This window comes from Pseudonaja textilis, chromosome 2, assembly GCF_049901715.1.
Source record: "Pseudonaja textilis isolate UNSWEBS1 chromosome 2, rPseTex1.2, whole genome shotgun sequence".
NCBI classification, from domain to species: Eukaryota; Metazoa; Chordata; class Lepidosauria; order Squamata; family Elapidae; genus Pseudonaja; species Pseudonaja textilis.
The window spans coordinates 136,494,608-136,517,369 of NC_141991.1; the positions used below are offsets into that span (position 1 = coordinate 136,494,608).

The 22,762-nt window shown below is 41.7% G+C and overlaps 1 protein-coding gene across 2 annotated transcripts in view; it reads right to left on the reverse strand.

Annotated features, from left to right (window-relative positions):
- SLC26A10P (Solute carrier family 26 member 10) overlaps window positions 1-22,762 on the reverse strand; it is a 32,348-nt gene that overhangs the window by 4,128 nt on the left and 5,458 nt on the right. The window contains exons 1-16 of one of the 2 annotated variants that reach the window (XM_026713709.2): window positions 21,813-22,135; window positions 19,444-19,554; window positions 17,746-17,906; window positions 16,602-16,766; window positions 14,881-15,033; window positions 12,272-12,354; window positions 11,893-12,040; window positions 10,591-10,704; window positions 9,703-9,780; window positions 7,287-7,382; window positions 6,860-6,966; window positions 6,397-6,466; window positions 5,349-5,519; window positions 4,420-4,459; window positions 3,814-3,893; window positions 220-274 (exon numbers count right to left, since the gene is read on the reverse strand). In XM_026713709.2, the coding sequence (XP_026569494.2) occupies window positions 220-274; window positions 3,814-3,893; window positions 4,420-4,459; window positions 5,349-5,519; window positions 6,397-6,466; window positions 6,860-6,966; window positions 7,287-7,382; window positions 9,703-9,780; window positions 10,591-10,704; window positions 11,893-12,040; window positions 12,272-12,354; window positions 14,881-15,033; window positions 16,602-16,766; window positions 17,746-17,906; window positions 19,444-19,554; window positions 21,813-22,083 (1,903 nt within the window). In that variant the 5' untranslated portion in view covers window positions 22,084-22,135. Of the gene's footprint in view, window positions 1-219; window positions 275-3,813; window positions 3,894-4,419; window positions 4,460-5,348; window positions 5,520-6,396; window positions 6,467-6,859; window positions 6,967-7,286; window positions 7,383-9,702; window positions 9,781-10,590; window positions 10,705-11,892; window positions 12,041-12,271; window positions 12,355-14,880; window positions 15,034-16,601; window positions 16,767-17,745; window positions 17,907-19,443; window positions 19,555-21,812; window positions 22,136-22,762 lie in introns of those variants that run through there. The other variant, XM_087925425.1, reaches the window with a different exon arrangement.

Genomic DNA, 22,762 nt, shown 5'->3' on the forward strand with positions numbered 1-22,762 from the left:
CTAGGGAAATAGACAACTTCTTAACATTTAGATTTTTGGGGGGGGAAAAAAAGAAAGTAAATTAGGCTAACTTTTTCCTGCATTCTATCTTTGAACTAAAGCTCCCATAAGGAATTTCAGCTAGAGACCAGCAAAATCTAATGCCTCTGAAAGCCATCGGACTGAGGAACAATGAATTAAAATAATAGGAAGATTGATGGCACGTCTTACTTCACTCACCATTACAGGCAGACAAATGTATCTGTATGCCGGCTTTTTGACATTCCACACACACCTAAAAGGCAAGGAAACATTTGTAAAGAAGCTTACGTGAGGGCTTCCAGCCACCACAGGTACACCGTAGCACCAATCTGACAGCCAAGATCCTGATACACAATGATATATTTTATTGATTCTGGCACAAGGAGGTGACACAGTTTGTGTTCCACCCCATAATCTATTATAAGGAGTCTATTATACAGGGAGCAGATGTTTTTCCAATTCAGTATAAAAAGGCACGACTCTAGTTCATTTGTTAATATCACATTTTAAAGATAACCCATTTAGGCCCTGATGAATCATAATCCTTCTCAAAGGGCAGCGTGAAAGGGAGAAGAACATTATTTAAACTGACCCAGCACAAGGCAGGTGCATGAGACAATGCTGTCTGGAGTGAGAAGCAAATGGCCTTTTTAAAAACAACAACAACCTTTTCACTGCGTAATGTAAACCGATTACTCCTTTGTGGAAAATCATGCTCTCATTCTGGATGTTTGCGGGCCCAATGGGTCTGCAGACAAAACCCTGACTTATTGACTGGATCCTTACACCTCCTCTGACTTTGTACATCAATTCAATTCAAATAGGGAGATGCTGGCCTAGTCCAAAGCCAAGGACCAGCCTGCAGTATTACTCTCAATTTCAAAAAGGCCTCTGCGTCTTAGAAGATGAAAATGATGGGCGGATGCAGCTCAGAGCCGTTAGGAAAATCCGCTCGCTTGCACAGAAAAAGACGAAATGGAAATGTTTGTTTGAAGGGAGCATTCTGCAGGATAATTGCTTCAAAGTCTAGGACGAGAGGCATCCCAGGATATTGGCTTTGTAACTGGTTAAATTCCCTATGGCTGCCATTTGGAGAATAGGAGAGCCCTCTCTTTCCCCGCCCCCACCCCCGTAACGGCCATTGTCTAGGAGTACTGACAGCATGTTCTCAAAACTTCTGTCGACTTATAATTACAACTCCAGATGTGTCCAGCAGCCACATGTCGAGAGACTCCCAATGTAACAGAACTTCTGTTGTCTTTAGAAGAGAGGGGGTTGTCTTCTTTACATGCAGCTGAGCTCAAACCAAAGAGCTTGGAGCAAATATGGGTTTAGTTAGTGCTGGAACAGTTGACTAGAACTACCAATACTGGGGAGTCCAAATTTTTATTCAAGAGGTCCCTCTGATTCAACTGAACCTCTGGCCAAAGGAATTGGTCTCTTCTCTAGCAGTCTCCAGCTCTGGAAGAACAGATGAATGGAATGAAATGGAACACATCTGGGGAGGGCCAGAAAAAACGAGAGATACGGCAGCCTTGTCCATTTTTGATCAGAGTCCATCCATCCCTTTCATGCTGCCTGTGATAAAATGCCCTAGGTGGATTTGATTTTGGTGAAAAGATACTCCACTTTAAAGGATGAGAATCATGAATTGCTCCAATGCCCAGGGTAAAAAAAAACCCCAAACACTCCAAATTGCAGGCAGCATGAAATCCTTCCCTCCCCCCAAAATGTGAACTATCAAGAAATCAGAAAATCTCAAGGTATTTCAGGGATTGTAACGTAAGATCTAGTGAACTCCCATAGGGTCAGGTGAAGTTCTAGCCATCTTAAAATTTAACAGTATCAATATTTTTTCAGAATCAGAATCAATCTTTATTACGGTCCCAGATCAGCACAAAAGTTAAATGTTAAAATAAATACATTCTCTAGAAATTATTGGAAAAGCAAAGTACTTATATGAATAAGGCTCTTTAGTTCTTTTAGTTGTTTTTTTTTCCTTGTTACCATTAGACCAGCACAAAATTTTGCAACTGCACGAGTGGTGGCTGGATTTGAATCCTTAAAGGAATTGGTTCACATAGAAGTTATCTGCTTTGCTCTGCCTACAAATCTCTCTAATAGAAGGAGAATGTATGCTGATCTGATGTCCCTGTAGAACTTGCAACACAATAAGACATGAGATAATCTTCAACTTCCCCATTGCCACATGTCCCCATTCGCTCAGCTATTGCGGCTTTATTATATCTGCCCTGCAAGAATACTGAAGGGAGGATATTACCGTAAGTCTGGCTCTAAAAAATGCTCTTCTATTCTTAAGAAAATCCAGGCCTTTCAGATACCTTGCTAGTTCCCACATACTCCATGTAATCCGATTTCTTCTGTGGAGAGATATCCTATAAGTTCTAGCTGGAACTCCATGTCTCTTATTCCAGTGGCCCCCAACCTTTTTCGAACCAGGGACCGGTTTCACGATTATTTATTCTTCCATGGACCGGTACCTGAGTAACGTGAGACTCCACCGCCATTGGGACGACTCTTCATTCGAAGCCGCCCCCCCCTTCGACGAAACTAAGGCGCGAGCACCCAAGCGCTGCTTTCCAACTGAAAAACCAGAAGCACTTTCCAACCAAAAACCTGGAAGCAACCGAAAACCCGGAAGCGCTGTTGAAACAAGATGGCGGCGCCCAAGCTTTGCGGACCGGTAAGAAATGATCTGCGGACCGGTACCTGTCCACGGACTGGTGGTTGGGGACCCCTGTCTTATTCTATTGGTAACCACTTGCTTGACCTGATCGTAGCCTAGTGAGAAAAGTCCATAGAAAGCTTGCTTATGCTTTATTGACTATTTCCAGGGAGAGGGGAAGTTGTCTATCAGAACTAAAGAGGTCAGGCCCTCTGGGAAGTATTCAATTTTTAACCAGTCAATTATCACCGTCTTCCAGGCCCTTACCTGAATTTGAGGCATTCCTGTCTCATGTCTCAACTGGGTGTATGATGTCCTGTTAGGTGCAGCAAAAATCGATTGCAACAATTGTGTTTGTATGGTTTCTAAAGCCCCCTTCTTCAAAAAAAAAAATCCTATTTGTGCCCCGTAGAGAATTTGTGTCAGTGTTTTAACCTCAAAGAGTTTTAAGGCTACGGGGAATCATTGTCCTCTGCCTGTGTAAAAAAAAGTGTTTGGTAGCATTTGAGGACCTAAGGGCTGATTGCATCGTGTAGTCCAGATGTGCCTTCCAAATACCTTTTGTATGGAACACCACCCCAAGGTACTTGAATGTATTGACTTGTTCTAGATTGTGTCTTTCTATTCTCCAAGAGTATTAAATAGCCTCTTTTAGCAAAAACTAGGATTTTTGAGTTATCAAAATTGAGGATCAGATTATTTTGCATTTTAAGTTGCTGAAATAGCTTCAATATGGGTTTGGGTAATAGTAGCAGCAGCATCAGAGTATAGAAGTATCAGTATTTTGCATTGTGCTAAGTTGGAAGGATGGAAGTCTTGAGTTATGCAGAAGATCAATCAGGGAATTAAGATTGAAAAGGGAAGAGGCCAAGATACATCTCTACTTTTAATTTTTGGAGATCAGCAACTACTGTTCTGAGTGTGGCAGACCCCTTGGGCTCCAGTGAAGGAAAGCTCATCTGGAGAGATAGTCTGAGTTTTAATCTTGATTTGGTCTCAATACTCATTGGTTTAACTTTTGACTCTTATACGTCTCATGCTTTACTATTTTTCAACCCTTATTCCCCACTACACAGAGACAAACACACATATTTATATTTTGATACCTGGATAAGGAGCCGTGCGCCAGATGAATCCACAAAGGATATTCCACTGCAGTCAAAAATCACAGCCTGTACATCTAAGCCTGGATAAGTAGATAAGACAGAACTCATATCAACCACTCTCAACTATTGCAACTCCACAGATTCAGTCTTAGCAGCTGCCATGCGCACTCGTCCAGAAGCACTTTGTTCTCCAGATGGTTTTACACCAGCAGAGAAAAGACTAACACGAAAGTCTGAACACATGCATACATTTCTTCTGTAAAACAGCCGGCATAGAAGAGATTCCTCCTAACAACCCATGTCTAATAACTGAACACAAGCACAAAGAGAGTTCAGCTTGTTCCCACATGGGATGAGCTTCAATTGCCATAACCCACAGCAGGATGAGGATTGGAATTCAATAACTCTGGAGACATGAAATTAGGGAAGGCCCGTTTAGCAAAATGGTATTAGCTTTAAAGTATCAAAAAACAAGAAATACTATAGAATGTAGTATCCTCTGTAGAACTGAGGAAAGGGTACAGCAGATTTTCCACCATGGGTCTTAGCATGTATATTTCCACAAGAAAGTTTCCCCAAAACAAAAAGGAATTAACCTTTGGTTACCTGAGCGCAGCTTCTTTTCCAAGACACAAACGCTGCTGTCCTAAAAGAAAAAGGGGGAAACCCAAAAATTAATTTTCATTTACAAACTGAAAGAATTGACCGATGCTACTTTACATCTAATAGTGTGTGTGTGTGTGTGTGTGTGTGTGTCTGTTTTCCACCAAGGACCTTTAGAAGGTGGGGTTTTTGGGGTGGGTGGGAGTGTAGATATCATAGAAAACCAATCCTCAAAATTCAGTTTAACTTGAGCAACTGCTTTGACTCACCTCACAGGGTGAAACAAGGCCAACATCTTGACCTATGCCCCATTTAAATCTCCGTATATATAAGAGCTACTGTACAGAATTCATTCTTTTACAACTTAATAAATATGGTGGCCACAATTCTGTAATCAAAACCCCATCACTTTTTACATATGTCATAAGGCATGTAGAAAGGCTTTGATCAAAGAGGTGTGGCCACCATCTTGTTTTTTTGATACACACGCAGAAAATACCCCTGACTCCTGGTTGTTCCTCTGACCTGAATGGCAAAACTGCCCATGGTGTACAACCAGAATCAATCCAGTTGTCCCAGATGGGACAGAAGACATGGTAATATGTTTTTTGTTTTTTGTTTGCTTTTTAATGACAATTATAATCCAACTCAGTCTTGCTCTGGTGTAAGAAAGGAAATGTGAAAGAGACAAAAGAAAACTCTTAACATCAGCTTTAAAATGATATCAATAAAAGACATCTTGAACCTCTATCTAAATTAATCTAATCTAATCATCATCTAGTCTAATCTATCTGAATGCAGGTGGAATAAAAGCACTTTAACTTAACATCATCAGGCTTGAGGTCATCCAAAACTCCAGGATTAGTTATTCAGTTTTTAAAAAAGCTTAAAATAGTATCTCTTCCTCTGCAATCTTTCATCAAGAATCTTACCACTGTACTGATGTCCATTTTGATACTGCTGTTAAACTGTGAATCCTCAGGATGTTCCCAGTCTTGCTGTAACCCCACAAGCTTGCTGACAATATCTTTAAAAAAACTGCGGTTCCCATAATAGATGGGGGCCTGGTAACTTAAGATCTTCACACCTGGGATCTCAAAACACTAAGAAGAAGAAACAGAACACATGGAATAGAAGCATAGAAACATAGATTTTATATTTTTTATATTCACTGGGTTTGGGAAACCTATATGGCAGACTTCTCCCCATCTGACACCTACCAAATAATTTGAGCTCGAAATCCCACCATTCACAGTCAAGTGTGAGCAGGGAGCTACCCAAAGGAATGAATGAAGAAGATTAGAGGATATAACCCAACATTTCTGAAGGGTACAAATGGGAGGGAATTAATCATTGCCATGCCATGCAAATTAATTAATTAATCAATGCAAATTAAGCATGGCCATGTCATGCAAGGGAATTCACTGGAAAAAGTGATTATGTTGGGAAGAGTTAGTGGTTAAAAAAATAGGCTCCTAAAGAACATGATGGCTGGACACTATCAAAGCTGACACCAGCCAGACATAGAAAAACTCAAAGAAGCAGTACAAGATGAGAAGATGTGGTGAGATCCAGCCCATAGAATTGGCACACAACTAAATGGATAACATCATCAAAGCTTTGCCATGCTCCTGTTACAGACTAGACTTCAGAGCCAGCACTGTAGCATCCTTCAGAGCCAGCACACAAACATCCTTCTTCCCTAAAAATTAAATGCCCCCGTTAAGTGGTCTAAGCAATAAAATTACATTTCTGGAAGATCTCTGAACTTCTAGAATGAGAGCATTATAACAATTTGTTCTCGTTCAAAGAGATTGCCCCTCCCGTTCATTAAGAATAAAATAACTTCATCTTGTTCCAAGGCAAGATGACTCTATATTAAGGCAGCCTCTATGCCTGTCAGCACAGGAATTAGTCCCGTTGAGAGTCCAAAGACTTTCTCCCGGCCAGGTAAGTAAGAACAATTTCCAGCACTTTTACCTTGCTATTGTACTTCACAGGCTTGTAGATTTCCGTATCAGCTGCTCTGCCTAGAACAGAGCATTCAGCCCTGGAAAATGAATGGCATTTTATTTATTCAATCATAAATAAAGGCATACAGAGGAAAGTGGTATTACATTGGGTAGAATAGCTTCCACCCCAAGAAGCATGCAGACAATATTTGGGTGGCCATTGGGAACAAGGCAGAGAGAACATTTCCAAAGGATACACTCTTAGAGGGTACTCTGCACATTTACATGGGTGTTTGGAAACCAAAGAAGACTTTGCCCTGCCGTATGGCCGAGGACAAGAGATGGGGTCGAAAAATCTGCCTTAATTTTAATGATCCCCTTTCAAGAATGATCTTTTTAGCACAAGGGGACCTTGGATCCCAACAGCTGGGCTTTAAACCAGCATTCAGCATTACAACATAGCAACGGAAAGACCACTACTACGAAGTTACCTCTGTGTGCGGCATACAACGGTCATCATGGAGAACACGACCCCCACTGCCAGGCCAAAGTCCACACTGAGCATAACCACGGAAAGCCACGTGACCATCCACACAGCCTGCAAAAGAGTTGAAGAGATAGTAATAGAGACACCCAGTTCTGAACTTGCACAGAAAGTTCCATGGGGGTCAGAAGAGACCATCCCATTCCAACCTATCACCTCTTTCAATTGGGAACAGCCTTCGCACTTCATAAGTTAAATGAATGGCAGAATAACAGATGCAGTTCAATTACAAAAGCAATAACAGAATCCAAATGCACATTCTGAGCACCTATGTCAACAGTTATAGGAGAAGAAACATCTATAGTATAAAGCTTCAATTTAATAGCTAGCTAGGTGTCAGAATTAGGAGATTCCCAGATGCTATGGCCACTTACAAAGTCCATGTGGCTGATCCTCCAAAGCTCAGGTAAATCCCGGAACTGCAGAAACATCTGTCGAAGGCTGGTGACATTGATACAAGCTAGGACAGCCTAACACGAAGCAAGAAACCAGGAATCACATAAAGAGACCGTCTTTTCAAAACAGGCCAAGATTGACTAGCAGGATGGACATGTCCTCTCCTGCTCAAATCACATCTCTCCTCTGGGTTACCTGACAAAATTCCTCCTTCCCAATCCCACCCAGGGCCTTCTCGGTGCAGCAATTTCCTCCTTCAATAATAAGTTGCCACCAGCAATATGAATTGTGGGTTTGGTCCTTCTTAGGACAAAAGTAGGACATCTCCTTCCTTTTTTATTTTCAGGTTTATAGATACGTTGGCTGCAGTGGTTATATGATACTTATGAATGTAGACTTCAGTAAGCAGGAGTGTAGAAAATTATTATTTTAATGAACCAAAACACATACCAGCATTCCAGTGAAACTCCCCATTTCATTCAACACTCAAAAACAAAGTTCATCCAAGTAAGAATTTATGAAAGAAGTCATGCTGGCACAGCTGGGAAAACTTGAATCTGAGAGTTCCAGGTTTTCCCTTCATAACTGAAAGTCAAAACGCCTCCTCTGCACCCACCAATCCATCACATGGTCCAATCACCCAACTAGAGACATTCCTCCAATCACCCCATTCCAGGTGCAGAGTAACTTGTCCTTGACTTTATGAGAAGAATGCTGTTATGTCTAAACTTCCACCACTTTATGAAATCCCCCCTCCCAAATTCCCAGGAACTACGATGTGGCAACATGGAAACTTTTAAGTAAAATATGGCTTCCAAAGCTGACAACATGGTTACGGGAAAAGAGAGAACAAAAATTATTCATTTACCCAGAAAATAGCTTAATGTATCTGTCTAAAAACACAGATCTTAATCTAGAGTACAGTAATTACTCTTATTGCCTTTTCTCTCAATGAGAGTAGACTTTCCCTTGCTCAAAGGAGCTCCCATTGACATCATCTTGTTTATCTTTCATTATCTATTCCAGATGTTCTTCTTTCCTGCTAAGGAGAAGTATTTTAAAGCCTCAATAGGAATTCACTAGCATCTAGTTGATGATGTAACGATGGGGATCTCATATAAGAGTTCAACGACAACTTATCCCTAGTCAATATATACATACATAGGTTTATTGTCGTAACCACAGATGATAACAGTTGTTGGAAACTATTTGGAAAAGGCCAGCTTCTCACCTTTTGGCATTCTAAATTGCCTGGTATGGATACTGAACTGCTACATCTTGGGTTCAGAACAAGCTACAGATACTTAGATAAATCTAAATCCAGTGATAGGATTTAACCATGTTCCAGACTAGATTTTAAGAGCTGCCATGTCCACATCAATCTTACTAATATCTGCAAGAATGGGCTTCTATACTGTGCGATCTTAGCATTATTAAGACACTGTTTTTCTACAATTGGATGCAAAATTTAAATGGTGGTATCTCATGTCTATGCTTAAAATTCTCCTAGTATATTTTTTGAAAAAAACTAGCCTGCATCTGCCCTTCCCAAATATATACTGTATTTTTACTTTAATAATTTCTTTCTTATAGCTTTAGTTTTGTGTAACTGTTTTTTGTTCAGTGGAGATGCAACATGACTGAATTTCCATTGAATGTATCCTTAAATCAGTGGTGGGATTCAAAAGTTTTTATTACTGGTTCTGTGGGCGTGGTTTGGTGGGTGTGGCAGGGGAAGGAGACTGTAAAATCTCCAGCCAGAGGTGGTATTTGCCGGTTCTCTGAACTACTCAAAATTTCTGCTACCTGTTCTCCAGAACTGGTCAGAACCTACTGAATACCATCTCTGCCTTAAATAGTTTGCTCCTATATCCTGCAAATGACAGTTTAGTAGTCGTTAATAGTTTTCTGTCTTCTCTCTTTTTTTTGGTTGTTAAATTCTGAAACAGTGTTTTTTTTTTTTAAGAAAACCATTACTGGAAGGAAATTAGTCCTTATAACCTACCCACACCCAAGAACTGATTGACTGAAGGACAATGAAGGAACAGTTGATTAGAAATTCCAGAGCTACATTGAAAAGGTAGCAAGGCAAGGCCAAGGTCACAAGGAGGAAGCTTCTTGTTAAAGGCACAATGGCCCTCTTGAGAAACTTCACTGCCAGTTACCATTGCTAAGCATTGCTTAGGCTTAACCAAAAGTAACCCAATAAATAAAACACCTATTAAAGAAACCCAACAGCCTCAATCCACAATCATTTATCAAAGCTATCCAAATTATACATACAATAGACACTTTAAATATATACACATTAATTATTCTCATTTGAGGAGTAGTTTTAAAAAAAAGAACCACAATTCCTTGGGTTTTGCCAACCCATTCCTGCATCTAGCTCACCTTTGGTAAATAATGAAAGAGAGGTCCAATCCATATTAACACAATCAGGACAACGGCACTGGTGAAGAGTCCAGAAAGCTGTGGATAAGGAAGGCTGGTTAAGTCATGGCAGACTAACAGAAAGACAATAGTTTATTGGGAACCAAACATACACAAAAATCTTTGTATTGCATAGTACGCAAGAGGTATTGGTAGCAAATAGATAAACATATCTTTATTCACCATTATGCTAATACAAAGCAATCCTTTGGCTTCCCAGATAGCAAACTTATAGTACCATCTCCAGAAAGCATGGGACAGATTTCTCCCTCTAACACTGGCAGAAAAGCACTTTGGATAGGAAAGTCTAGTTAAAATTCTTTCTCTTCTCCAATCGGTGATATCATTTTTCCCCCATGTTGGAAATTTCAACATTAGGTAGGAGAAAAAAGTGGTAATGAATAGATTGGACCGAAGTCCTTAAGGAAGAAGCCACAGATCCAAGGCTAAGGATCTAAACTCTCCTTGCTCTCCATCATCTCCATGTTCCAGAGAAATTTGCAGTCCTTAAACCAATGTAAATATTTTTCTTTGCTTTAATTTTTTTTTTAAATAAACGAAGACAGGAGGGTATTGTTCTTGTCTTGGCCTCATTTCTATATTTTATTCCCAAAGGACTTGTCAGCACGTTTCGAAGACAGAGAAGCCCTGGCAAGAAAAAAAAAGTTGGCCAGCCACTTTTACTGCCACATCCACATCCAGAACAAAACCAAACATTTTTCGTGCTTTTGCAAATTTACTCGGTGCTTTGAACTTTTTTTTTTTTAATATCTCAAGCAATCTGCTGTTTGTTTCTGGTGCATTTAAACAGCAAAAAAAAATGTACCAAATAAGACCTTCTCCAAGTACCTGTGTGTGTCCACCAGTACTCTCCAAAATGTTAGTTGTAGCCAGAGTGGCTGAACTGGGGAAACAAGTGAACAAGGAAGAGACTAGGTTTGAAACACCATGAGCCAGAAGTTCCTGTGGGATAATGGAGAACAAGAGCAGGTTGGTCTCTGGTTGTTCTAGGGCACAAATAGAGCACAGGTTTAATTGGATTTATTATCTAATCTCCCTCTCTCCATGGAATTCAGCAAATACTGGAAAATCATGAAGACCACAGTAAGAATCTCAGAAAAATTATAGTTTCCAGTGTTCCTCAACTGGAAAAGCTATTTGAGAGTTAAAATCTGGGTTGGTTTTAAGTACTGTGAGATTTGGCTTTGAAATGTCTACTCTAATGCTTAGCCAAAGCCTATTAAAGTGAATGTGAACAAAATGCACCTTAGGGAAAACTTCTCCAAGTTGAGGAACAAGTCGAGGAAAACCCCACCATCTTCAATAATGAAGATGGCAGAAACATCCATTGCTTTACTTTCAGCAAAACTTGAAGCATGGCTGAAAATAAAAGGGTAGTGCAGAACCCAACTACAGGAACTTTTACACCAAAGTTCAGCCCTAAACTTCAGATTCTGAAATGAAAGCTTCCATTTGCAGAGCAAGAGCACAATGAATTTAAGAATGGGAGTGTTGGCCTCACACAAGTTTTGTGAGACATTTTTTAGCTACTTGATGAAGTCCAGTGAAAAGGAATCAAGAATTGGGTAGCTCTTATTCTGTCCGTCAGTGATATCAATCTGAAACTTCAAGTCAGAATCAGAAGCCCATTCAAGCTGGCTGTCAATTTAAAAGTAAAAGGAAGAAGGGGAAAATCAGATCCTTCAGGATACAAGGAGTTAAAACAGCTTCCCGAATGCCATCACTCTGCTAAAGAACTAATTCCCACAACACTGTCAACTTATTTACTAAGACTGTATTACTGTTATTCCTCACATCCTTTCTAGTACCTATCTCTTCCCACTTATGACTATAACCATGTTGCTTGTATCTTTACAATTTATATTGTTTTATTTGTTTCCTGGTATTTTTGATGGCTTATTAGTAACCTATGACTATCACTAAGTGGTGTATCTTATGATTCTTGATGAACGTATCTTTTTCCTTTATGTACACTGAGAGCATATGCACCAAAGACAAATTCCTTGTCTGTCCAATCACCCTTGGCCAATAAAGTATTCTGTTATATTCTATAAGGGGATGAGCTCCTTGACTGGATGTTTCCATTTCTCCCTTTTTGAGGGGACCCAGGCTCCCAGGATGGGCACACACCTGGTTGGGGTCAATGACATAGTGGTACTTCTCAGCGTAGATCATGGCCAAGGACACTGAGATGGCGTAGGCCACAAAAGCGAGGGCCACCGTGTCACCCAACACTTGGGGCAGCAGATGCAGAGCTGGGAGCTGGGGCTGTGGGAACCTGCATGAAAGAATGGTGGAATGGGAATCACTTTGTGCTGGGAAAGAGATCATACATTGCCCCACCCCGTCATCCATCTCCAGGGCAAAACTGACCGTCATGTGGTCCAATCCAGAGCATCAGGCAAAGACAGAGAGGTTGCATTTTTGATGCCATGCCAATAGAGTGGCAGTGCCCTTGCCTTTAGCCAATGTGCAAAATGGGGAAAATGGAGACAGAGAAGGAACTTACCCTGCTGGGAGGTGCCCAACAATCTGTACATTATAGTGGGTATTCAGAGAGGAAGCAAAGCAGATTCCCGTGGCCAGCAGTACCTATCGCAAGAAGTCAAATAATTAAAAGAAGTGTTATCTGCAACATCTTTATTTTTAAAGAAGCCAGCAACACCATCATCTTTGAAAAAAATTGATTGCAGCTGTTAATATCTGGAGATCTGAAAAATCAAGTCTCTCCAAGTTTTATTGATCTCTCAGGTACATTTTGCCGCAATAGGGTAACCTGAATTTATTAAGTGTGTTAGGGATGAATACTGAACTGAGTTAAGGATTTTTTTTTTCTATGTCAGCTAGAGCCGTCATATATGTCTTTAAAAAGAAGATCAAGTATTATATAACTTGTGTTTCTGTTGGGCAAGTGCTGCAAAATATTGCAACAGAATGGCGACACTGGCAGTATGTCAGTAGTGCAGAACAGACTAGGTGAAATGGCACCATTCCCTCCCATTGTGATAAAGCCAGTCAAAAGTGCAACGGGAGAAAACCTACGGTTGACAGAAGCCATGGAAAAATCTTTAATGTGCTCGGTGGCGACAGAACCCGCAACCCATAGCTGACAGAACCTAGATATCTCTCCTGGTTTTAATCAATTCTCCACGCAGCATACTTCTAGCGCTATTTTTTGAAACAGTGCAAGTCCCGTTGTCTAAGCATAGGTTCGGTACTTTTTTCAGAAATATGCTAAACTCTCTTTGTAAGGTGTCTACACCTTAGGAGGACCTGGCAAATGCTGCAGAAAGCACGGGTCAGGCAAGTAGGTCTGCAGAAGCCAGCTGTTCAGTCTCTCCTGCAGCCGAAGACAAAATGGCGGTGAGGGGCAGTTTCCAGTGATTGGAGGATATGCCCACAACAGGAGTGGCTGGCTATTAAAAGCTGCCCATCCCTGCTTATGCTAGCAACTTGATTGTGACTGAAACATGCTGGAGCAGTGGTTGACAACTGGTGGTCCACGGACCACTGGTGGTCCACAATAAAATTTTGGTGGTCTGCAGGGAAACATCACCCCCAAAGCATCCCCCCAAAGCAATTAATCCAGGCTGTGCAGGAACACAAGGCTGTGCCGCCCACATGGCCCGTGGGAATACAAGGCTTGCGTCACTTGCATTGTGAACAACACGAGGTAGTGGTGGGAGGGGGGAAAGGGGGGAAGGGGGGAACTTGCCTCACTTGCCCCACGCACCTCGCCTGGCCACCAGGCTGCTTCTTTCCGCTTCTTTCTTCTGCTTTTGGCTGTACACAAGGAAAGCAGCAGAAGTCTTTCTTTCTCTCCCTCAAACTCCTCCAGAAATGAGTCTTTGGGACCCTGCAAGGCATCCCGCTCCAAGAGGCTGTGCTGGCACAAGAAATCTCACAAAGAATCATTTCTGGCAGAATTTGGGGGAAAGAAAGAAAGACTTCTGCTGCTTTGGCTGCTTCCATTGCATGAAGCCAAAAGTTTCTCTCTCCCCCTGAGAATGGAGCTGGAGAACGTATCCTGCGATCCCAAATAAAGAATGATCAACCGGTAGGAAAACGGGGTGGGGAATTTTCCTGCAGACTTTTTGGGGGATTTTCCCAGGGTCTCTGCAGAAAAGCAGCAGCTCCAGGATGACCAAAGGGCCAGTCTTGTGATTATTGCAGCTCTGGAATATGGGACCGATTTTCCCACCAATGTCAGCAAGCCACCATCAATCAAAATTCATATTAGTGGTCCGCAGGATTTAAAATTATGAGTTTGGTTGTCCCTGAGGTTCAAAAGGTTGGCGACCACTGTGCTACAGCCTGTCAATGGCAATCTGGGTAAGAAGAAGAGGGAAAACATCCTTTTAAAAATGGAATAACTAACAACAACTTTAAGCTGCTTTAAGGCCACATTTGTGTCATGAGGATGAGCCCAAAGATATTTCAACAGCTATTTGTTTGCTTCTCTGTTTTTTAAATGATGTGTTCAATACAAAAGAATGCTTAACATCATTTCTAGTTTAGTCCTAAGTAGAGCACTCAGCTTTTCTTCTCATAACCACTACTGGAACAATGACATACCTAACAAGCCAGTGGTGGGATTCAAAAAATTTTTACAACCGGTTCTGTGGGCATGGCTTGGTGGGCATGGCAGGGGAAGGATACTGCAAACTCCCATTCCCTCCCCACCCCTCTAACCTGCTTTCCAGCTCCATTCTCCTGTGCAGGGCAACCAAAAAAGACCCAGCCATTCAGACTCAATGGGAGGCAGCGAATATGTGGGGGTGGGGCCCATCAGAGGCGGTATTTGCTGGTTCTCCAAACTACTCAAAATTTCTACTACCGGTTCTCCAGAACTGGTCAGAACCTGCTGAATACCACCTCTGCTACAAGCTCTTCCTCTGTTCTTTCAATCACTTCTTTTGGTCTCCATTTTTGTGTCTGTGTATGTGTCTGTAGGGGGTGTAATGTATGTTTATAACCTAAATATATTGATAACCTAAAGAAACAGACAAAGGAAACAATGAACTCTGTGTACATCCATTTGTTAAGTTAAGGAATGAGTTTCTCCAACTTAGGGTGGTCAGTGGCTGTATTTCGATAGAGTGGAGGCTCAGAACTTGCCATGATGATCTCTCCTGGGATGGGGACCCACATCCGGCTACGGTAGCGGTGGTTGATTTCTTTGATCGGGACCAGCACAGCTAAGCAGAGCCCAGAGATAAGCAGTTCTGCCATGTTGGTTAAGGGCAATGCTTCCACAACAGATGCCAGTGTCTAGGAAATAACACAGAGATAGTTCCCATTGAACAAACAGAATTTAACATATGCTCATGGAGCAGCCTGGGAAGACAAGGCAGTGACTGAATTTACTGAACCCTTCCAGCAGCAGTCACTAAGGGCCCTTGTAGGCTGGCTCAGCAGAGCTGAGGATCCATTGCATCTTGCCTAAAGTAACCTAGGAAGGGAGGAAAAACAAAACATAGCTAAGCTGTAAGAAAACCTACTGACAAGAAATGCAATGCAAACCTTGAGGAAGGTACAGGAGAGCTGTTTAGCAGAAGAGGAAATTACCCAGTCCTGAGATGGAGGAAAACATGAGAAAGAAACTCAAAATTCCCTGTCTTGATTTGTTTTGTATTAAGAAGAGACAGGTAAAAGCTTCGGCAGGCTTTCAATATTCTGTTATTCTTCATGCTACAATAAAGAACATTCCTGCAAGTGCCAGTTTCTTAAGTGGCCTACTTAGAAGGGTAGACTCATAGTCGCTTAGAGAAGCAAACAGTGATCACCCGGGATGTGACACAAAAATAACGAAGTCACAAAAATAGAAGAAAGTCCCTTTAATGCCTCCAACTTGGCCCCAATGTCCAATTATCCTCGGCAGGATATCAAACTCTTAAAGAAAAACAGTTTATGGAGGGAGTAAACTCAGTCCGCACCCAAAGTAAAATTAATTTGAAATAAAAAATCCAACACACCACACTGAAAGAATTACTACAGCAAGCAAGGATGATTAATTGCAGACTTCTACCAGATAAGCAGCAACCACAGTTGGGAGGAAGCCAAAACACAGATAAGCTCTGACAAGAATGCACCCTTTGCTTCCAGCAACTTTGCCATGCGCAGTTTGTCCTTTTAACCAGTCCTCCCAGCCGCAGCCCATGAAGACCACACCACTCACGTTTCTCCCATATCCGCTCCTCCCTGCGTGCCCTAGGATGAAGAGGGGATGGGTCTAGGTCTTCCTCTGAATGCCCATCTGGCCTGTGCCCTTCCCCAGTTTCCTCCACAACCACCGGAACCACACTCCCCCTCCCTGTCAGCTGTTCAATCTCTCCCTCAGAGTCAGACTCCAACAGAGGCATGACACGAACATCTTCGGCATATTAGAACAAGGGTAGGTGGATTAGGGATGAGCAATAGCATTTAGATTTGTATACTGCTTCACAGTGCTTCACAGTCCTCTTTAAGTGGTTTACGGAGTCAGCATTTTGCCCTCAATAATTTGGGTCTTCATTTTACCCACCTCAGAAGGATGGAAGGTTGAGTCAACCTTGAGCCTGGTGAGATTTGAACTGCCAAATTGCAGGCAGCTGGCAATCGGCAGAAATAGCCTGCAGTACTGCATTCTACCCACTGCACCACTACGGATTAGATGATGATTATATTGTAAATTATATAGAGAGCTTTATCATTGTTTAACTTGTGTCTCAAGACCTAATTTTTGGTACATTTGAATAAACAACAGAATTCTGATTGTAATATAACTGCACTCTAACTATTGTGCCATCGAGGCATCTTCTCTTTTCATACATGGCCCCAGAATGTGTATTACTCCATACCTTGAAAATGGCAAAGTAGCCATTGGGGCGTGGTAAGGATATGCCCAGGAGGCTCTGTAGCTGAGAAACCACCACGTGCAAGGCAGCAGCACTCGTAAAGGCCTTGACCACTGGTTCCGAGAGGTAGGTGGAAAGGAAGCCCAAGTGAAGCAGAAACATCATGACCTGGGGTTAAGGAAAGAGATGCCAGAGTTAGTTGTATGAAAGTCCCTGAAAAACGATGCAGTGCTTGGTTTTATCTCTTCCACATGTGGAGAAAGCCACTCAACATGGAGCTGTGGTTAAGTTTGCACCTTTCCAGGCAAAATTAGAAAATTTCTCTTCTGTTTTTATTTTCAGGTTTATAAATATGTTGTAAGAACCCTTAAAACTTCCTTTAAATATCTTAGCAATCTTTGTTTTAATGAAGCAATGCTGTAATTATTATGCTTGTGTGAACATAAGCTTGAAATATACGGATAACAATTTTTTCCCTAATCCTCCTTTTCTCCAGTGTCATGTCCTTTTATAAACCAAAGGCCACTGTCCAGAAGCAATTTTGGGACCAAACAAAGCATATATCTTTATATACACCAATATATGTGTGCCACATTGCTGAACTGAAAGTTCTGGACAGTAACCTTAAGTAATCTTTAGGGATCACTTGGCCTCACTGTTATCACACTCACTAAATAAACGCTACAAAACAGATAACTATGAAAACATATTTTTTTAAAAAAAATTAAAATATTTTATTAGTGCTGGTTTGTTTGCTAAACTTAAGAAAAATTAAAACAAAAGCAGTAAAATTGGAATTATCATAAAAGAAAAATTACAAAAGTCAACTTCAGCATTTTCAAATACCATCAGACACATGAAACATGTCAAATTACATTGATAACTGCTTCACAATAATTCCTTATTAATAACACATAATTATTTATCACTGAAAATCCTATATATGAAGAGCCATCTATATATATAAAATCAAATGAAACAGCCATTCATGTAGTGAACAAAACTAAATCCTCAAGTTCAGAAGGAACACCCTTTTAACTTGTTAACCCAAGATTCTCACAGCACAATAACACAATCGCTTGTGTTATGCAAGGCCTCCCCAATGGACCCAGCTGCGCAGGCCTGCTAAAGTTACCATGGAACTTACCATGAGAAGCCCCATGAGAAAGGCCACGGAGGCAGCTACCTCAATGCGTTGTCTCTCCAGCAAGGTGACTTCAGCAGAACCTGTGCCATTGGAGGGCTGCGGGATGGGGACCAAGCGCTCCACCACGGAGCCTGTCATCAGACTGACCACAGCAAATGTGCCTGAGGAATGGGGAAAAAGATGAAGTAGGGAAGCAAGGTTTTAATCTCCATGGCTAAATACCCACCAATTTCAACTGCCAGGGCAAGGAATTAGGGACTTATGAGAACTGTAATCCAAAACAGGTGAAGGATGACAATTTAGCTCTCCCTACTCTATTATGTAACACTCTTTGACACACTGCAGGACCAAGAGCAATAGAAGTTACCCTTGGTTTGAACAATACACTTGGCCTTGCAGAAAAGCTGATAAAGGTCAAGGTTCCCACACACATGCATGCTAGTCGTTTCTGGCTCTAGGGGTGGTGCTCATCTCTGTTTCTAAGCCAAAGAGTCAGCGCTGTCTGAAGACGTCTCCATGGTCATGTAGCCGGCATGACTAAATGCCAAAGGTGCATGGAGCGCTGTTACCTTCCCACCAAAGTGGTCCCTATTATTCTACTTGCATTTTTTATGTGCTTTCAAACTGCTAGGTTGGCAGAAGCTGAGACAAGTAACAGGAGCTCACTCAGTTACGCGGCGCTAGGGATTCGACCCGCCGAAGTGCCGACTTTTCTGATTGTCTTAGCCACTGAGCCACCGTGTCCCATAAAAGCTGATACACGTGAATAATAAAGGAAATAATTCCCAGTATTAATTAAAAGAAACTCCTGTTTCCCCCCTCCTTCTTTCTGAGATAAGAAAGAAAAGTATGAGAAGTGATTGGATTTCTCATAATATTCTTTGAACAAATCAAGAAAATGGACAATAAAGATTCAATATTTTTGCAGTAAGTAATGCAGGGCTTGACCTGTGAATCCACCATAAATCAACACTCGAACCAATGCCTCAGAAGATTCTCACATTTCAAGTTCACGTAAAGCATGAGATTATGCTTAGCCTAAGTATAATATGCTTAATATTATGTTACGAATGTAGATCTGCAAACAAGACTACATCAAGAAGCACCCCAAAGAGTATTCTGACAGACAGGTCTTCTACAAGAATGTGCATCCCTAAGACCCATGCAAGGTGACTTCTATTGCTGTTAGTTAGAAGCATGCATGTGCAAGCAATTTGATATATTGTGGTATCCAAGAGGTATCTGTGGAAATACCATATCATAGCAGGAAGTGTAGCTTCAGAAGCAGCATCTCCTCCACACAATTAGTTTGATGCCAGTCCTTCCTTCTCTCTTTCTCTCTCTCTTTTCCTCTCTCACTCTCTCTCTCTCCTTCCCTCCCTCCCTCCCACACACAGAAACTTTCTGGACTCTTACTTTCTGGAACACAATAAAGGAACCTATGTGCAGATCCCAGGAGACAGGACTAGGCACAGTTATTGGCTAGCAAGTGAAGTTGTTTCACTTGCCTATTTCAACTCTAGAAAGTCTATGGATGTCCAGAAATGTTAATACAACTGCTTGTCATATCTGGATACCTGAATAGATTTGTAAACAATCAAAGCATTCCAGATGAATCTGGGAAGGCAGTTTAAACAGGATTCCACAGAGTTAGGAGAAAGAAAGTTGGTTATCTGGATGTGACTTAGTTTTACATACCTGTAGACACATGACGCCCTGTCCCCAAAAGCATATACAGCAAGGCTGGGAAGAATGAAGTGTAGAGCCCATAGATTGGAGCTACTGAAGTGAGCAGAGCAAAGGCCATTCCTGCAGGAAGAACAAACAGGAAGAGTCATAGAATCCCCACTGGTTCTAAACCCAAAGAATAAACTATTAGATGGGACAGGAATTTTGATTTTCAAGAACATAAACCCCAAGTTGTAGGTCTGGTTACCTTGCCAAAACACTCATTATCAGTTCCTTTGAGGTAATAGTAGGGACAGAACGCCTTAGCTCTGTCTTCTGCCCTTCCTATTGTAACTTGATAGATTAGAGAGGATATTAGCCAACTCTGAGTAGCAATAAATTATTTCACTTTTCCAATGGTATACGACTTAACCTTGGATAAAGAGTTGACAGAACAATACCTAATTTGGGAGTATGCAACCTATCGAATTACAACTTCTATTATTCCTCGTCATTGGCTATCCTGTTTGATGAGAGGAATTGATGTCCACAGAATCCAGGAGTATCTCCTGATACTTCAGTCAAACATAACTTTGCCTACGTTCTTCCGCATGCAGAGCATTTCTCTCACTCTTGTATGAGTATCTATAACCCACAAATATTTAGATTCAGTAGTGTGGCTTCTGTTATTAGATAAACATTACTAGGCTTTCCATTCCTGACATTCAGATAACAAATATTGTCACCCCATTGCACTTCTTGAAAAAAAAATACTTAGGGTAAGAGTAGACCTTTGAGGCAATAAGTTATCCAAGAATACTTTCCAAGTTTCATAGATATAAATGAAAATATTCTATAACCACATCAAATGTTTTCCACCAACACATCACAATGCAGGGAGTGTGAACATAATTTCCTGTATGATTTGTTTCAAAACTTGGATGGGAACTGTATTCTCTTATTTTCTGGAAAGACACTCATTATTCTGCTTTAATTATTATATAGCTTCCATTCTGGTCCCAGACCAGAAGAATTGGATTCTAGTCTCTGGAAGTTTAAATGATAATAAATCCTTATTACATCTTTAACGTGTTGAAAGCTTTGCATTGCATTTCATGTAAACAGCCATCAGCCTCTGGAAACAGAAATCCAGGATTTTGATTGTGGCATCTTAACAGGAAAAGAGCTTCTCTCGTGCTGCTCAGGGTTTGTTCAAAGCACCTCCAATCTACTTTGATGGGATCCATGAATGGCTGGCAAAGCCTCCTTTTTTCTCTCTGTCAACAGTTAGAGGACGACACGCAACAGCAGTCTTGGCTGGGGACTTGGCAGGATGCATGGCTTTAATGCCAGCTCAGCTGCCTTGCCAAAGCAAGGGCTGGCAAGGGACAAATGGGAGGGCAAGTAAGGCATGAGTCCAGTCTGAAGCAAAAAAATAAATAAATCTAGGCACTGTGTCTCCTTGTTCTACTTTGCTTTTATCTCTTGCACTGGATAGCTGTAATCTCTCAACTCTCACCAGAGACAGAAAGATAACCTAGAGAACAATCTTTGGAGCAAGGCTGACTACCCACCCTGTGTGCAATTTCTTAGACAACTGGGACTCATAAGGCTTCCTCCCTGGTAAGGGTGCAGAAAAAGGCAGCCATCCAAAAGCAGACAATGATTATAAGGTGTGCAAAGAAAAGCTACCTATCAAAAATCCTAAAAGAGGAAGAAGCAAAGAGAGGTGAAAGGAGAGAGGTGGTTAGAAGAACAGTAGAGATCTGAATTACAAGGATGACAGCTGGATTTTGGGATTCTGTGCATGGAATCAGGGAACACTTTTGGGAATAAGGGAAGGCAGGCAGACACAGCAATCAAAATCCAAGTAGAAAGGAGAATAAAGACCAGACCTTAAAGAAGAACATAGGAATAGTTTGGAAGCACAAGAAAGTAGAAATCCTCCTGCCCCAGAGAAATGGGGCAGCTCTCAGAATCTACAGGTGAGGGAAAGGGAGAATGAAATAAAGATTATTTTCTCCCCCCTTCAAAAATGGAGGTAAGAAGTAGGGCATTCCTGTCAGGCTTGTGAGGAAAACAGAAATAAAATATTTGAGACTGATTTTGGAACAACAAAAATCTATGGAGGAAGAGAGAGAAAGAGAGATTGATGGAGGGACAAGTATGGAACAGAAATGAGTCAGTCAAGGATATTGTTTGCCTATCCCTAAATTTGCCTGTTTTGTTATGCAGTTCAATAGATCTTTCCGAAAGGAAAGAATTGCTGGTCCTGTTCAGGCTACAAAATTCTTGGGCACATGACTACAAGCTCCCAAGTCTTTTGTTCACCTTCTGTTGCATGACCCTGCAACAAATTGCACCCCTGCACACCCTCAGACACCCACATACAAACTCACCTTGAGGGATGTGTACAACGCCCACGGTTAACCCCGCCACCAGGTCCCCCAGGAGCCATTTCTTCGGCTGGTACTTGGGCAGCCAACTTGCAATAGGCAGCCTGCTTCTAAACAAGTGCAAGGCTGCTGCTTTGGAGCAGTGGCAACAGCGGCTCAGCCTGCCCTTCACCATCCCTGCTAGGCTGCTGCTCTTCGGCTCCAGGGGAACCCCATAGACTTGTTGGAAGCCCTCTTGGGTGTAGATGCCACGGTACAAGGTCAAGGTGCTCATGCTGAGGGTGGCAGGCCGGCTGACAGAATGCTCCCTCTTATTTTTTATTCTGGGCTAGACTTGACTTCCTGAACCAATCAAAGACTTGAGGAGCTGAGATTCTCCTCCCTCTGGAAAGCCAAAGAGGTTTTGGGCAGGAAGGAGGAGGAAGCAAAGGGGCCAAAGGTCAGTCGCCGGCCACCAGGCGCTCTCTGAGTCAGCACTCCAGGCACTTTCACCAGCATCCCTGCAGCCAGAGACTTCCCTCGCTGGAACAATACCTTTCGTTCTCCCTTCTTGTCCTTGCATTTTCAATTCTTTCAAAGCAGCTGGATTGCTCTGTTCCTCTGCTGGGGAATTCTAACTGAATGCCCCTCACGACTACTTAACTTTCAGCAAATTTTCAGAAAGTTTAATATCCACATGGGGGGTATCCCAGAGAACTGGCTTCAAGCTTTCCTGGATTTAAAAAAAAACAAAAAACGAAGCAACTTGCCTGCTCAGTGGTGCATAATTCAGAGAACATGTTTTTCCCATGTTGCTTGTCAGCTGTTTTCTGAACACAATGTAAGGTGTTGGTTTAATTTCTGAACACAATGTAAGGTGTTGGTTTAAAGCCCTCAACAACGTAAGACCTAATTCTCTGAGAGACTCTGTTTCTTGATGTGAATTTGCCTGCGCATTAGGACCACCTAATACA